Source organism: Sycon ciliatum, chromosome 7 (assembly GCF_964019385.1).
Source record: "Sycon ciliatum chromosome 7, ocSycCili1.1, whole genome shotgun sequence".
Taxonomy (NCBI): domain Eukaryota; kingdom Metazoa; phylum Porifera; class Calcarea; order Leucosolenida; family Sycettidae; genus Sycon; species Sycon ciliatum.
This window is the reverse complement of record NC_088649.1, coordinates 6,572,886-6,590,359: the sequence shown is the minus strand read 5'-3', so window position 1 is coordinate 6,590,359 and position 17,474 is coordinate 6,572,886. Positions and strand designations below refer to the sequence as shown.

The following is a 17,474-nucleotide window of genomic DNA, read 5'->3' as shown; positions in this document are numbered from 1 at the left end:
ACGTAGGATAAAGCAGAAAGAGGAAACGTATTATGTCTATGTATTCGTGAATATGGACGATCCTTTGCATTCAAGGAAGAGTTATGTTGGAGTAACTTAGAGATTTTCAATTATCTTATAACGAGTTGAAGCATCGATAATTTATGTTGTATCGAGGGTAGCCCCGGTAAGTACGAAGTAGTGCCTATTTCACCTTTAACTGCAAGTCCTGCTACAAGATAAGTCTCGTTATAAGATAACTTTTTCGATGGCCCAGGGATTATCTACTAACGAGGGAGGACCTGTACAATGCTAGCATTACCCGACGGAGACTCCCTCGATTTAGGCTAAGGCCTGTGGAGAATCCATAAGTACAAATACAAATACCCGCCGAGGCCTACTCTTCAATTGGCGATGGTGTCATCGTGAGAGTAAAGAATTCAAATAATAATATAAAAACAGGTCGAAGAACTCGATGAGGCAACAGTAACCTGCTTATCGTCCTTGCAGCTGCTTCTGCACATTCTACCAAATTTGTGACACATGCTGGCGCAGTTCTCTGGAATTCCCTCAATGCGGATATCCGAGGCGTCGCCAAACTGGCCGCCTTCAAGTCAAGCGCTTTGCAACACATTCTTGCCTGCTTTTAGCTTTACGCCCATGCTTCTGGAGCTGTGCTGGAACTGATCTATTTCGCCGCCACTATTTACCATTCGCCATGTCTCCCCCTCCTCCACCCTACACAGTGGGTCCATTGTTATTAGGCATCTGCCTGTTTTGGTTTTTTCCACTATAAACAAAAGAATACTACTACTAGGTCGCGTGTCACCCAAATAATGGGTTCCACGCATCTGTCAACTGTTTCGTCATGAAACAGATTGCAGCAGGAAAAATAGCTTTCGAAAAACAATATGCAGGTTCTACTACATGACAGGTACATGCCTTTTTTTACACGGATGTACATTTGTCCCGAAGTTCAGCCATAACTTTTTGTCCCGTGCAGTGTTGAGGCAATCCTTGAGCGTGTGTCCAAGACTCTAGGCAAGAGGGGAGATGTCGAATTTCACCACATCAATCCACCGAAGCCTTGGTCGTCCTTGTGGACGCTTGATCTCTGACGTGTCGACGGCCATGGTTGGCTGCGCCATAAGAAGCCGTGCCCGGACCTTCCCGAACAACTGAACTCATCCCGTATCTCTTTCTGCTGCACGCGTTTGGAACTAGTCTTCCACCTGATGCGAGAAACATCACGTCCCCCTCCAGTTCAAGGGTGTGTTGCACGCGTGTTGTCTTACTGTAGCGTGAACTGCTCTTCACACGTACATGTATACCCCCCCCCCCCCGCACACGCACACACACACGCACGCACGCATGCTCATGTATACGGCGGTTTCTTTGAAAGATATACTTCGAAGTAAAGTGCCGTGTACATGTTGTGTGATTCACACGAACTTCAACGGTCTATGCAAATACCATGTACGCGTCACTTCTCCTAAAAGGAAAGAAACCCAAGCATATCAATGCAATCACATAAAAGTCAACTTTGCGCATAACTACCTCCGGCGGGTCATCAGAAAAGTGTCCTCTTTGGCGAAGTGTCCTTATACCCGAAGTCTCATTATATTATGTACATGTACACAGTTGGAGGGGACTTTGCTCTGGGCATGGAAATTCTGTCGTTATCCAAGATTACGAATAGTGAGCGACGACCAGATAAAATCATTCTTCCCAAATTTAAATCATTGTCTAAGTCTCTCTTCATGTTCCGAACTGCTATTCTATGGAACTGTTTACCCCCAGTCTAACATCGGAAGCCTCGCTCTGTAAGTTCAAAGCTGCCCTCAGGACATTTACAGCTGACCATGCTTATGCAATCAACGGAATTCCGCCACCTTGCAGTTGATTTTCCCCATTTCTCTCCTCACCAATCCCTACTTGTCTTTGTACATACATCTACATCTACTGTTCTTTCAATCAAAATAATGAACCCCTCGATAGGCACATTGCCTTTGGGTCATTTCATAATAATAATAATCCGCGAATTGTCGTTATATCCGCAGTCGTTATTAGCGAAAGTGACTGTACATGTATAGAAACTGTTTAAAGTGTGTGAATGTACAACGTACGTTTGTCTTGTTTATGCTGTATGTCACTTGGTCTGCCACCCGTGTTGCGTTCCCTGTTTCGGCTATTGCTACTGCACTGTCCTAGTCAGAAATTAGTGTTGATAGGGAAACCGAGTGCGAACCTGGCTAGCCTTTGTTGGTGCGTACCCGTGCTTGTTTGTATTCCTCCGACGGTGCGGCACGCACATGTGATGTATGCGAACTTGCGAAGTATCCGGCATGTACGAACTCTGTGTGTATGCATCTAGAGCACGCAGGTTTGGCATGTTTGTGCTCCACTTGGGCTTGGGCGTGTAGGATTCAAACGTGTGCAACGCACGCGTGTGGGGCACACCCATTACGTCTGCGGCACCGTGACATGGCCAGTATGTGATGTGCGACACGGGTGGGAAGGAGTGGCGCATGGGCGTGTTCGCACTGTGCTCGTCTATACTCAAGCGTTTTGTCAGCTTTCCTGGTCCCAGGAGTGTTTGGATCTGAGGAAAACACGTGAACTGAATACAGTGGAGTTAGTTTGAACTCTTGTGTGCTTTCTATGCCCATATTTATCTGCGGAATTGAGTATGGTCAAGAAATGCGTCTGAAAACCCTGAAGCGCCATCGACTTTACCATAACCACTACTGGAATGTCCGAGAGCAGGGTCGAGGGGAACCACACTACCGAAAATAACACCTGTTCACGCCCTCCTTTCAGGTTACTGGCTCTTTTCGCCATTCGGATAATTTTCGTCATGCACCTCGCGAACATACCACCTTCCTGCACCCATAGACCACAAACAATGCATGCTCCATTCGACGAGGTGGGTGTCATGAGTGTTCTTTCACGTCAGTCGCCGAAAGTCATTTCAGGGTGAGAATCGTTCTCAAGAAAAAGATCGCAAAAATCAGTGAAAGTCTCGATGGAACGCTTGAGGATGGACTGGCTGTGCCGTGGCTCGTTTGAAGAGTCTAATCTAGACCCATAAATCGTGCCAATATTGGGCCAATATCGAGGGGTATGCCAATTTCATGGTTCCCTTCAAAAGCTTTTGCGCGGGCTTTGGAATGTCGATCTACACCCCAAAGCAAACCTACCTGCAAAATTTGAGCGAAATCTGAGAGACCGATTTGTACATAATTATGTTCTGGTTTTCTCAGACATGCTCTCTTAAATGTTTTACTGCCAGAAGTCGTCTTCATATAAGGAGGCAGATATGCCTGTTTGTTGTACGACTTTAAATAAATCCAACCAACCAATCAACCAACAACATGGCCGAGCCACAGGAGACGTCTTCTCTTGCAGACCCTTCTGATTGGTTGCAGTTTTGATTTTTCATACAGGATTTGCAATGTAGGTAGTTGACTCCGAAGATATAACGGAGCTTTCGTCTCTGCCATATACATTCAGCTGTTCATTCTGTCGCTACATAATGGTCAACAGGCCGCAGTTTTACCGAAGAACTGGAACAATGAGAACCGAGAACATGCAAAACCGTGAGTCTAGGGAATGCCGCTTCCATGCTATCGAGCGGAATGCTCGGTTTGCTGTGCAAATCCTGGCTGCTACATCCTCTGTGGAGCCTAGCAAGGAACCAAGAAGCTTGACCCCTGTAATAAGCGTTTTAAGTAAACAAAGGAGCAATCTGACCCTGAGGCGATTTATTCCTTATCACTTACGCTGAGAGCAGTTTCCCACGAGGTTCCAATTCGGCAGGCAAAAGCACTGGCCATTCCACCATAACATGGTGGTGCGGAAATGTTCACAATCTAGCTCTGTTAGGCGGAGACACAGATTTTGGAGAAGACAGACACAGACACGGACAAACAGACACGGACAACACAGACACATGCAACACACACACAGACATGGACAGCATGGAAGGCAGGGATTTAGAGAATATTAGATACGGTAAACACTCGTATATTCACAACTCACTGTTGTCGGGCTGTTTTGCGGAGAGAGAGAGAGAGAGAGAGAGAGAGAGAGAGAGAGAGAGAGAGAGAGAGAGAGAGAGAGAGAGAGAGAGAGAGAGAGAGAGAGAGAGAGAGAGAGAGAGAGAGAGAGAGAGAGAGAGAGAGAGAGAGAGAGAGAGAGAGAGAGAGAGAGAGAGAGAGAGAGAGAGAGAGAGAGAGAGAGAGAGAGAGAGAGAGAGAGAGAGAGAGAGAGAGAGAGAGAGAGAGAGAGAGAGAGAGAGAGAGAGAGAGAGAGAGAGAGAGAGAGAGAGAGAGAGAGAGAGAGAGAGAGAGAGAGAGAGAGAGAGAGAGAGAGAGAGAGAGAGAGAGAGAGAGAGAGAGAGAGAGAGAGAGAGAGAGAGAGAGAGAGAGAGAGAGAGAGAGAGAGAGAGAGAGAGAGAGAGAGAGAGAGAGAGAGAGAGAGAGAGAGAGAGAGAGAGAGAGAGAGAGAGAGAGAGAGAGAGAGAGAGAGAGAGAGAGAGAGCCGGTGTCCCCACCCGTTTGCTGCAGCCCTCGGACGCTCCGTTGCTATTTTGCGGGGGCCCGTGCCTGAGGCAGTAGGGACCATTAGCATGCCGTGAAACGTCAACGGAAACGAGGTCATCGGAGCGCACGTGAAACACGGCGTGATTTAGGATTAGCTTCTCGCGTTCACAACCCGTCTACGCGAGTCGGCCGCTTTGCATTTGAAAACAGTTTTCTGATATTTTTACTGGCAAAGATTTTTCGCGAACTTTCCCTTAAGAATAATGCTCAGCCTGACTGACTATTACCCGAATTAAAAGAAACCCGGTGATAGCCACATTGCCGATGGATGGGTACAGCAAAGGGTTGTGTTCACGAGGTCCATGCCAAAACATTCTCCGAAAGCCTTTACAATGGAGCCAGTCAGTTGAGAATATTTGAAAAAAAAGTGTACGTTTCGGGGCAGTAGACAAAAAAATAAGCGAGGAAGCTGAAGGTTGTCTAGAACAAGCCTAATTTTTGGCACTTTGGTTGCCCTCGATCCTGTTCTGTGTCATGTTAGTAACGGTTCTGTTAAAATCAATGGTCCTACAGGTTGTTTGGTACGTTTCGCAATCATAATTTATTCCAACAATAATGGGTGAGGCATTTTCGAAATTTGAGAAACTGGCTTCGCAAAGACAAAAGAGGCGCGGTTTACGGTGCTATTCTCCGTATCATGGTTGAAATCGCACGTACTTCACTAAAACCGACCCGTTGCGGTCATGCCGAGTAGACTCCTCCGAACTCGTCAAACGGGACGGGACTCTAACCCAGCTCCCCCTTCACGTTGTAGTTTCACGGCTTGCTAATGGTCCCTACTGTCGCTTTTTGCTGCCGTGCCGTTGCCTCTGCCTGACCCTCCGCCGTTGTAGCCTGCTCCGGTGACACGTTACCGTGACAACAACAACAACAACAACAACACGTCAACAACACTAGCAACTGCGAATCCTACAGACCCGCCTGCTATACAATAATACACTTATTTGGTGCTCGCAATACACTCATACCTCTCTTATCCGGGCGCTTCGGGACCGGACACTGCCCGTAACTTCGAGGGTGCCCGTAACTCCAAATCATATACATCTTGATGGGGAAAAGGCCATCGATATGGCATATGACGTCAATATTTCTACGAAAAGTGACAAAAGAGTAGTAATATTTCCCCTGAAACTTGCCCAAATAGTGCCCGGTAGACCGAAGTGCCCGTAACTTCGAAGTCCGGATAACCGAGGCATGAGTGTAAACACTTACGCTTGAACGTTTTGGGTTTCTCAAATACAACTGTGAATGGAAATGTGCACAGTCTGCTCCGGAGGTGTTGCAGAACAAAACGAAACGTTCTTGGAAATAGCACGCACACAGCCACCAATACTGTTTCGGACACAGCTGCCGTTCTCAGTTGAGAGCGGAGCGACATGCAGTGGCTTAACCAGTACACAAATTATCCTCGCCATCTTCTACCGTCTATCGCTGCTGTTACTGATACGCATGCTCCATCTAAACAAGTTAGACTACCCCTCTGTCCCAAACCTAAGCCTCAACCGGGGGCAACACCAGAGTTACGGAAACTGCTGCAGCGCAGAACTACTCTGCATAGTAGAGTCCTTTCGCAGCCTGGAAATATGGTTCTTTTAAAAGCAACAGTATCGGTCTGTCAGACGCGACGGGACGCTCCTGAGTAGGAGACTGAAATTCCTATCACATTCACCTGCTTCCACGCCTTCATTTCACTCACCTTTTGTAGTAGCTCACAACGTCAGAACACTCTCACATCTTTTCTTCTAATTTCTTTCGTCTTCTCTCCCACTTTAGTTTTTTTCACACCTCACCTTGTATACTTCCCACTATCCGATAACCTATAAGTAGTTTGTTTCTCCGTATAGCCTCTATTGTGAGACCATTTTCCCTGATGATAGTCTCAAGAAAATCGATTAGGAACAACCATCTTAGATACATGTATTCTCATTCATCATTTTGTAATGTCCGCTTCACTTATACTATTAATCGCATTAATAAAGTTATTGTCTCCTCGTCGCCTTTCAAATACTTTGAAACATGTCCTAATTGGCTGGTGGTGACTCTTGCGTAGATGCATGCGTAGATAACACATTTTTTTGTAATAATAATAATAATAAATTTGAACTCGGAACCTGAGCCTTCCAAGTTGGAAGGTTGTTGGTTTGCGCCTTGGAGAAATGTTGGAGCTAGGTGTCAGATTGCCGAATGTCCCAGTACTCCTTGTCAGTTTTGTGCCATTTTGTCGCACTCGCTGACTGTATAAGATCTGGTTACGTTGGTGGACAGATTTTCATAACTCGTAACATTTTGTCCATTCCTTTCTTCATAATAATAATGTAATTGTATCCTAAATATTACACTGCTAAGGGAGATTGAAGAGGTACCATCTACACACTAGAGCAACGCTTAAATTCCAAGCAATACGTCTTTGTCTTTCGCTGTCTGCATGGTTTATCTAGCCCACTTCTCAGCCTCCTATTCTCTCCCCGCTGCACTGGCCCACGTACTGCTGCCACAACCCGGGGCCAAGCTACAGCTGCTCTTGTCTTGCCTGCCTGCCACTCCCGGTATGGTTTCCATTCCATTGCGTATCTTGGTGCCGACAGGTGGAATGCGCTGCCTCCATCTTGTCGCCTGGCCGGGTCGCCTGCTTTGTTTCGCGCTCACACAAAGTCTCATTTAGGGTTCCCAGTAGATAGGCAACATTGCCTGTTAGGAAATCCCTCACAAAATAAGAGAAAAATAATAATAATAATAATTGCAGCTTCGTGCACCTGCTAAAGACTGTAATACGCTCGGTGTTGTCCGCTTCATATTATTGTATGTCCAAAAAACAGGACATAGAGATGAAAATATTACCTTGCGTGCTCAGGTTGTGTTGAATTAAGTGCAGGTCTCCCCTCATTTTAACGATTCTGGTTAGCACATAAACCCGTTTAATAGTAATATGAATCTAAAATCCCCTAACCACCGTATTCGATAAACGTCACAATCACGTGAACTGGGGTCCCGGGAACCAGGGGGTGGTAAGAGACCTGCACTCAGTGCACAGTGGACTCGGCGTGGGAACATAGGAGTAGAAAAATACCGGTATTTTACTAATCCCTTGTACGAACTGGGCCTTTCTTGCCACTCGTTTCACGTACGCGAGCCCCAGCTTACGACAAATCCCTGGAGGGGAGTACAAAAAATCACGTTATCGAACAAGGTCTATGGCATCAAGATAAAATCAACACTAATTTTTCTTACAAAGTCTGATGGTGCTAGAGAGGTTCCGCACTACGTGAAGTTTACCAGCTTTACGCCGGTGGGCGGGCAAAATTCCCGTGAATTCGGGAGTTTGCACTCCACATACTGAAAGTTGTCTACGTAGAGTACGTAGATAACCTAGGCCTAGGGCTTTGATAACGTACATGTGTACATGTCGCTGGTCCGTGAGTGGATTGGGGTACAAATGTATGACTCTCTCCCCAGATCAATCTGGCCGTGCTCTGCCGCGTTCGGAGTTGTCAAGGGCAGCTACATGTACGTAGATCGATTAGGTTTTTTTATTATAATATATGAGTTGATAGCGCCCCTAGCGCTTTCTGTTATCCTTGTCCCGCCATACTGGGCTTTAAATAGTGGGTTATTTTTCTTGATGTTCATATCACCGGATGGGTGCCTGAGATGGCATGAAACTTTAAGTTGTGACTGATCAAGCCATCTGCTGTTCTGACTAGTGGGTTTTTTATTATATTATATAATATACATGTGCAGAACCTCTCTAATATTAAACAGTCTCTGCTGGGATGACAGCTCCACCATGGCTCAGTGGTGGGAGCATTGCTAGCCTCAAGCAAAGGCCCCTGGTTCGATTCCTGGTGGTGACAGGTTATTTTTTCTTCCAACTTTTCCATTTTCCGTTCCCACAACTTCCGAATATTTACTTACGTATTTGGAATTCTGCATCAGCTCGTTTCAGCCCGGAGCTGGTAGGACCTGGGTTAAGGGAGTAGCTGAAAGGCAACATCATCACCGTGGCTAACACGGCCAAGAACATCAGCGAGCAGCTCGGTTGAAGAACCGCCTACAATAGTGAAGCATACAAATCAAAGGTGTGCCTAATGCAACGAGTTTTTACCCATATTGATAAATGTACTTAACCTTCACCTCATTTTATCACTGTAATATCCTTCAGTGTAATATCCTCCGGTCAGTTCCAGCATCTGCTACATTAATCAGCATCATTAAGCCTAGTTCACATTCGACGCAACGCCGACGGTACGGGACGTAAGGGCTTGTCGGGAGGGCTGGGGTGAGCTGTAAAATCCTGTACGATTCGTACGACACGACATGCAGCAGTCGTTGCGACGTTCAACGTCGAACGGCGCGAGTCATAAGGCACGGTCCGTGACGGGGTGACCTTCGGACCTAATTTCTCGTTTTTCGGGACTTCTTTTCAATTACTTCTCCTTGAAAGAAGCGGAATCAAGTTCATAATACCAGTTTTTCATGAAGACCAAAAAATTAGCCCTGAAAGTTGTGGCATTCAAATAATAGCCCCAGGAAATGATAGAATAGTTCGTCTGTCACGCTTCTGAACTATCCCTAAATACAATAAGTGACATGAGATCTTATGTTGCTAAAATTCAACTCAAGTCGTGCTAGCCATTCTGTGAGTTATCATGGAAAGCGCAGTGTTCGAAATGCTAAAAATTTCCAAGTACGAATCGGGAGTAGTCGGCGCACGACGCCGTCTCCTGTTCACACTCGAATTGCAGCCGTTTTGTACGCTTGCGTCCCCGTCTACGCCCGTCTACGGTATGAAAAGTTGGATCGATCCAACTCTTCCCGTTGCTTCCCGATCTGTACGGTAGTACGGTTGCGTTCCCGTTCCTGGTGTTCACATTGGACGCCGTCCGACCGTCCCGTCGCTTCCCGTCGATCCTTACGTCGCGTCCCGTCGGGCCCCGTCGAATGTGAACTAGGCTTTATACGTACAAACAAGAGTCCATAACCCAAGAGTATGCAACTGTGATCTCTTTTCTATGGGCCAACCGCGCGGCGCGCTGCCTTCATTACATCATTCAGCTGCAGTCCGCGCACTGCGGAAAATCAAACACCGCACTTTCCCTCTAGTTTGAAATGAACTTTCGTACGGAACTGGAGTTCACGCACCAGAATTCAGAGATTGTGTAGGTACTGGAACGAATCGAGCAAAAACGGATGGGCTCGTGCGAGAAATTGAGAGTTTGGATGCATGCTTTCAGAGCGTGATGAAGGCAAGTTACGTAATGAAGGCAGCGCGCCATGCATGCACTCATAATCACAGTTGCATACTCTTGGGTTATGGACTCTTGGTACAAAAAGTAGGGGAAAACGTGATTTTTTGGACGATATGCTCAAATCATAACCATGACATTGTGTTCTGTCACCTTCTCTCTTCTCTCTGTCTCTCTCCCTATTCTCTCTGCGTCTCTACCTCTGTCTCCCATCGTCTCAATTTCCCTATAACGCAGTCCCCTTTTGTTACAGCAATCTGCGGATATAAATTTAAGTCAACCTCTCCTTCGTTCTGCCTTGACGGCGTGTAACTAACTCTTTTCATGGCGCGTGACTAGTGTTATGATGCCCAGGCATTAGAAAGGTGAGAAAAAAATTGCTGACTGAAGTGTGAAACGCCGTACAACTCATAAAATATTGTTCAAATCATCCACATCACCTAATTAAAAAAAGAGACAACCAGCTCCAGTTGTTATCACCTTTCACAACTGCTGTCATTCGCACTTTTGTAGATTTGCGGCATCATTTGCTCCATGATGCAGTCATTTACGCTTGGCACTGCTGCCATTCACAACTTTTAGATTTGCACCATGATGCAGCCATTATTAAACACTTTGCTTTGTGAGTATATAAACCAATACTGATCCAGAGTTGCTCATTGCTGTCTTCTGATGATCGCTTAGTGCGTGAAACTCGGAGTTAAAACACTTTCTCTGCCCTCTTATTGTTAAAAAAAATTATTGTTTCATTGTTCTCGTGGTCTGAGTGCACTCACCTTTTTTTGTTTTTTTTGTTATTCTTATTTTACTAGGGAATTCCCAACCAGGCGTCATCGCCTTCTTACAGGGAACCGTAAGAACTTTACTTTCATCGAATTTTTATGTTGCCTAACCACCATACTTGTATGTTTTACTCAATCTGCGGATACAACTGTTTCGTCCTTTGTGAACTCATCAGCGCAGCACAGAGAACATGAGGCCAAACCTGATAGCAATGAGACATATTATGTTCTATAGCCAGTAGTTAATAGCCAGACTTAAACCAGTCCCGAACATATATGTACGTGAGTTTGTTTTATGGAATTTCTGTTGTCCGCTAGGCCTTGGCGGATAATGCCGGCAGAAAAATTGGCAGAATTCGGTACTTTTTCTGGTAAGTTTCATGCATGTTTGGTATGTGGCTAAAGAAATGGAGCAGAATTCGTGGAATTGCCCGCCATAAGGTTTGCATGGTTCTGCCAATTTCACTGCTTTTCGAGTAGAATCTGCCACCTTTTCGAGCATTATCCGCCAAGGCCTATTGTCCGCTTTACTTCTGTTTACTACCCAGTTACAAACACCGTGGAGCTGACTTGTAATTCCATGTGTTTGTAGAAAGCATCTGTCCAGCTGTCCAGCTGTCCAGCTGCCTAAAAGAGCTACACATGTAGAAACAACCGGCACGTCAAAACCAATTATTATTTTGTGTTCCACAGTCCACACGCGGCTGTACGCAAAACCCGAACATGTACGCTTTTGAGATTTGCGCTGCAAAATGGCGGCAACAGGCTACTGATGTTATAAGGATGGCAATAAACAGAATCAGGTGACACGTCATTTCACGAAGATTTTATTGAAATGTCACGGACAAATTCTAGAGAAAGTGGTGATGGACAAAGAAATAGCTACGATGGAAATGTAATGTAGGCCTCGACCAAATATGCTTGCGCATATTTCCGCATATTTTGTGAGACAGTTCATATATGGCATATTGAGCGACAAAGGGAATACCGTACTGGCAATATATGTTGCCGCAGTGAGGCCATGGCCATGAAGCGTTACATTGGCACATGTTTGCCGCACGCAGGGCGTTACATGCAAAGTCGCACAGGAGCCGTTACACAGGTTTCTATATTGCCGCAGTCCTTTTTTTGCTATTGCCGCATCACTTTTTTGCTATTGCCGCATCACTTTTTTTCGCTTTTGCCGCATCATTTTTTCTTTTCATCCACATTGAAGGCACAGAAATTCAGTTGCTATCCAACTGTTACAAACCCGACGGCAAAGGGCGACAGCGATATCAATAGAAGACTGTATATTTTAAATATCAGAGTGATCTGTTCACAAAAAGATCATCAAAAGGAAAGTGACATAGGGGAAGAGCGAGTGTCAGGACTTCCTGCTGCGTCCAGTTTTGAACTTTTCACCTCGCGGTACACGTGCTTTCACAGTTTTCAGCCTTTTTTTGCAGTGCAAACTGCAATGAAAAGATCGCCGCACCCCGCCGGACGCGCGTTACGAACTCAACGAAAATTTGTCGCACTAGCCTGGTCGCGCGTTACGCCGCACCCCCCCCCCCCCCTGCGTTACGCGGCAACATATATTACCAGTACGGTATATTGGAATGAAGCCAGCATATAATTTATATTATATATATTTATTACAACATCTCAAGACTCGGTGGAAACACCGGCCAATGTTAAAGAGAGTGGGTGATTGCCAACCACGGCGATAAATAAAAGTAAGGGGAGGGAAAAAGAAAGAGTAGCAAAATGAACAGCAACAACTCCGTAAAGAAAGAGAAAGATAATGTCAAATAAAAACAGTGAAAAACACAGAGACGCAAAGGACATGTGGATAATGAGCTATGCATGTCGTAGTAAATAAGGGGCGGCACGGATCTTAAACAGGCGGAGTGAGGTCAGGTCCTTAACTTCTCTGGGTAGAGTGAGCCAAACAGAATAAGCAATAAAGAGAGGGGAGCGCAAAAGAGTGGATGAGTTACACTTAGGGAGTAAGAGTGAGTTTCTAGTTCTTAGAGAAGAGAACCAATTAAAACAATTCAAATATTCTGAAGAAAATGAGGACAAAACATTCATATTATGGACAAAATGCGTTCAGAAATGCCTTTTATGGGTGAATTTGGAATGGTTGAGGCGTTAGCTACATTTCCACATGGATGAACACTATCGCTATGGTTGCTGGGGACACACCTCAGCCACACTATTCCGCATGTGTTTTGATTTGCACCATAAGCATGATAGCCGTGAAGCCAACAAATATTCCAAGGTTGTAATTTTATCGAAATGATCTACACTTTCTGCTTATGTCGAGCATATTTTGGCATATTTTGGCATTATTATTATTATTATTATTATTTTATTTATTTTACTAGGGTGTTTCCCACAGACCTATGGTCTTCTTACGGGAGCCCCTAGAAAGGTTAAGCATGAACGAACAAATGGGCGATAATCTGTACAAGAGCGAACAGTGGAAGGCAGCATATTCCACCGATCAGAACCTATGTAGCCAAGACGAGAAAAACCAGCTTTAGTGTGGGCAGAAGGCAAGGCCAGAGAAAAAGAGATTTGGGACCTAGTGACGGAAGTAGTATAATAATAATATCTTTATTAGGATGACCCAGAGGCTTGTCGCCTATCAAGGGGTTCACCGCTTTGAAGGATGTACATGTACACGTATGTATGTGCACTGGAGGAGCGGGTATGGAAAATTTCTTTTAGGAGGGAGCTACATGTGCCGCTATGGACAGAGCGAAATACAAGAATAAAAAGCTTCAAATTGACTCGGACAGAAATGTGAGAGAGATTGTATAGGCTAAGAATATGAGAGGCACTGGTAAAGTTATCGAAACCAAAAACTATTCTTAGACACCTGTTAAATAGCCGGACATACTTATCGAAATAGTAAGAACTGAGGGTGTGGACGTATGCGCTACTTGCATACTCCAATGACGACTGAATAACACTAAGGTAAAAGCTACGCCGTGCGTGGAATGGCAAGAGATGTCTTGACATGCGGTAGGCGCCGAGTTTCCTGTTGACAGACCCAATCAAACCGTCAATTTGTGGCCCAAAAGTCAGGTGCTCGTCAATGACAATGCCAAGATAGCGTGCGGACTGCGCTCGAAGAACATGGACGCCGTCAATGACGACACTGGCGGAACCAGGCACTGCTGTTGTCTTTCTGTGAAGGAGGAGGAACTTCGTCTTTGCTGGGTTCAGCGTCATGCGCTTCTCTTCCAGGTAGACAGACAGCTTGGCCAGATCTCCGTTCAAAGCTCCGATGACTTCCTCAGCAGAGTCACCAGCTGCATACATATTAACATCATCCGCAAACTGCAGAACTGTGGAACTGTTGACGCATGAGGGAAGACCACGGACATAGAGGCTGAATAGGATAGGTCCCAAAACAGACCCCTGCGGAACACCCTGCGTACATGGCACGCGTGGCAGGCCCTCTGGTGCAATGAGCTGCTGCGTTCGATCACTCAGGTAGCTTTTAAACCATGCCAGAGCCGAGTCACCAATCCCACAATCAAATAACTCATTCAACAGCAACTGGTGATTGACGCTGTCAAACGCTTTCCTGACATCAGCGAGCACTACGCCAACAACTTTCCCATTATCCAAATCTTTCATCCAGCTATCAATTGCAACAGCCAGGGCCTCCTCACACGAGTGATATCGTCTGTATGCAAATTGCTGGGGTGGAATAATGTCGGGATTCTCTCTCAGAAGAAGGCTTAATAATTGGTTGTACACGTGCTTCTCGAGGACTTTGCTAGCGATCGGTAAAAGTGAAACAGGTCGGTAGTTTCGCGGTTCAGAGCGGTCCCCGCCCTTGAAAAGTGCTCTCACGGATGCATGCTTGAAAAGCGCAGGAAACTTACTCTCCTCAATAGATGCCCTGAGAAGAGCACACAGGGAACCTGCCATCACTTCATGACATTTCTTGAAAAGGATCGGAGGCAACCCGTCTGCTCCGGGAGCTTTATGTGCATTGAGATTACGAAGGATCTTTACAACGTCGGTGACCGTAGGCTGCGAGATAGCCAACATAGAAGTCTGGCGATGGGGACCAGATGGGCAGTGAAGGTGTGTCCGAATGGGGTCTGAAACAGTTTGTGCAAATGTGCGGGAGATACCAATGTGATCAGTCCCTCCTAAAGTGTCCTTGGTATGTCTGCGAAGCAGGCCATTGAGTAACTGCCATTGGCCCCTGGGCTGTTTACGGACGGACATGAATTGATGTTGATAGTACTGGGAGCGGAGACGCCTGTTCATTAAAGTTCCCTCGCGCCGAACTCGACGATATTCTTCTAAAGCTGCTGGGTCACTCGCTTTCTTACATGCTCGGCGATGGAGGTACTGTCGACGTGCCAATAGAAAACGTAGCTCTGGAGTGATCCATGGCTTAGGCGATTTCTTGTGTAGCTTTATGTTCTTGACCACATATGGATCGAGGTCATCAAGGACACCTCCAATGCTACCGTGCCATTTATCCACGAGTTCATCAACGCCAGTGCTAGCAGTGACATGCCGTCCTGTCTCAGTGAGGGCCGAACCAATCCTGTCAGACAGATCATCAAAGTCCAGGGTGGAAAGCGGTTTCTTTCTAGTCCTAACTCGGAGGTGACCTGGTCTGTCAAGGTGGCATTCAAGGTCTAGACTAGCTTTCACGGCAAAGTGATCACTAATTGGATCAGGCATTACACTGACATCAACAGCTACAAGGTCGCCAGTGATACAAATAGGGTCCAAACATGAATCGGAGCGGAATCTGGTTGGCTCTGTTACAACGTTATGAACACAGTGGGTTGCACACATGTTTCGGAAGTGAGCGGGAGCTTGATCAGACAAGCAATTGACATTAAGGTCGCCGAGAATGCATAATGAGCTGTGCTTCACGCTTCGTGTTACGTTGTCTATGTAGGCGGTGAATATATCCCAGAATCCTACCCCTGATGAAGGGGGTCGGTAAACACATATCAGTGGTAAACGCCAAGTGACGTGTCCAGAGCTGCGAAATTCAAGCAGCGCACTCACTGCTTCTAGTTCACTGTCACACGGACTCAAATTGATATGCATGTACGTCATCGGTATAGTGCTACGAACATATATTAGCACACCACCTCCGCCTTTCCCTCCGCCTCTGTCTCGTCGAATGTGGTCGTAGCCTTGCAGTGCAATAAACGAATCTGCAATTGAAGTGTCTAGCCAAGTTTCGGTAATGCATAGTATGTCCAATGTATGAGTAATAATTAAATCCTGTATATACAATAACTTGTTCCTGATACTACATATATTTATGTGACAAATATTTAATTTAGAATGCCAGTGCGTTGTTGGGGTATCGGATTGACTGGAGTCCATGCCAGCAGCTGCCGTTCCACTTTCGCACCCCTAGGTGGTCTTTGAGAGATGCATGGCGATTTCTTCGTCTGTCATGGCTTTGCCCTTCAACATGATCACGCATCTAGGCAGAGTACATCGGATGCCATTCTGTCGCAGTTTCCGAAATGTAGGCCAGACGTCATTTCGCTTAGATTGTTCAGTACGAGTGAGATCATGGGACACGTAAACAGGGTTGCCACCTGTAACTGCTTCTTGCTTCTTTTTCATGAGGAGTTCCTTTCCACTTTTGGAGAGGCATACACGTACAGGACGGGGCTTGCTGGGAGCTGTGCCGGATCCGTTTGCTGTGTTACGCCTCCCCAGTCGTTCTGCACTAAATATGTCAGACGATCTGACCCCGCCCGGGATCAGTTCACGAACTGTCTGCACCAATGCACCCTCCTCTACAGCTTCAGGAACTCCCCGCAGGACTACGTTATTGGAACGTGCTATCTGCTCAGCCTGCTCCTCAAAGTAAGTCTGTTTGCATATCTTGCCAAGCCTTTGGCATATTATGGACATTTTCCCTGATATGCGACGAGAATAATATGCTCTTTTTTTAGCATATTTGGTCGAGGCCTAATGTAATGTGAAGAGCAATAATAAGAATGATGAAAATAGTGATGAAAATATAAAAATGCATCAAACTACATGGAGCTTTTGCACAACGCTGATCAGGTAGCATCGTTGTACTGTTAACAAATTGCACCACAGACCATTATAATTATAGACCATTATATATGTTGGACTCAGTAGAGCGTCCAGCCCCTATATAGAGTCCATTGGTCCAAAATCCACTGTACAGAGTCCAAACTTGGAATCAACTGTGAGCTCAAAGTTTAGATGGACATCACTCCCTGTATAGAGTCCAGCCAATTGGCTTCACCCCTATAATATTATAGAGTCCATTGGTCCAAAATCAACTGTACGGAGTCCAAACTTTGAAATCAACTATAAAGATTAAAGAGTCTTATGTGGACAACACTCCCTGTATAAAGTCCAGCCAATTAGGCATCCCCTATCGAGTTCGAAATTAGACATAGGATCTGCTGTAAGCAGTGAATATTAACCAGAAAACGGCCTCTCCCTTTAATCCTTTACATCATTCACTTCTCAAGGTAAAAAATATGTATTGAGGCGCCACTGCAGCCACTTCATTACATGAAAAAGCCTACAAACACCAGCCTCAAATCAAGTTGTCTCTTCGCAGACGCTGCAAATTACAATATCTCAATCATGTAGTGTTGCCAAATAATTGTGCACGCACACACACACATGCACACACCCACACAACGCCAAGAAAATACCTAGAAAAAAAACAAGAATCGAAAGAGAATAATGGAGAGCCCAGGATTAATTATTTGTTTTCAAATTATTGCGCGCACACACACACACACACACACACACACAAACTTATACAACGCCAAGAAAACACTAAGAAAAGAGTAGAGACACAATGCACACGCAACTCCAAC

The 17,474-nt window shown here is 45.6% G+C and overlaps 1 protein-coding gene across 1 annotated transcript in view; it reads right to left on the bottom strand.

Moving 5' to 3' along the window:
* LOC135821503 (uncharacterized) overlaps window positions 1-17,474 on the bottom strand; it is an 89,983-nt gene that overhangs the window by 68,182 nt on the left and 4,327 nt on the right. Inside the window, exons 2-3 of the mRNA XM_065334509.1 lie at window positions 8,496-8,631; window positions 3,762-3,857 (exon numbers count right to left, since the gene is read on the bottom strand). Coding sequence (XP_065190581.1) covers window positions 3,762-3,857; window positions 8,496-8,631 — 232 coding nt within the window. The remainder of the gene's footprint in view (window positions 1-3,761; window positions 3,858-8,495; window positions 8,632-17,474) is intronic.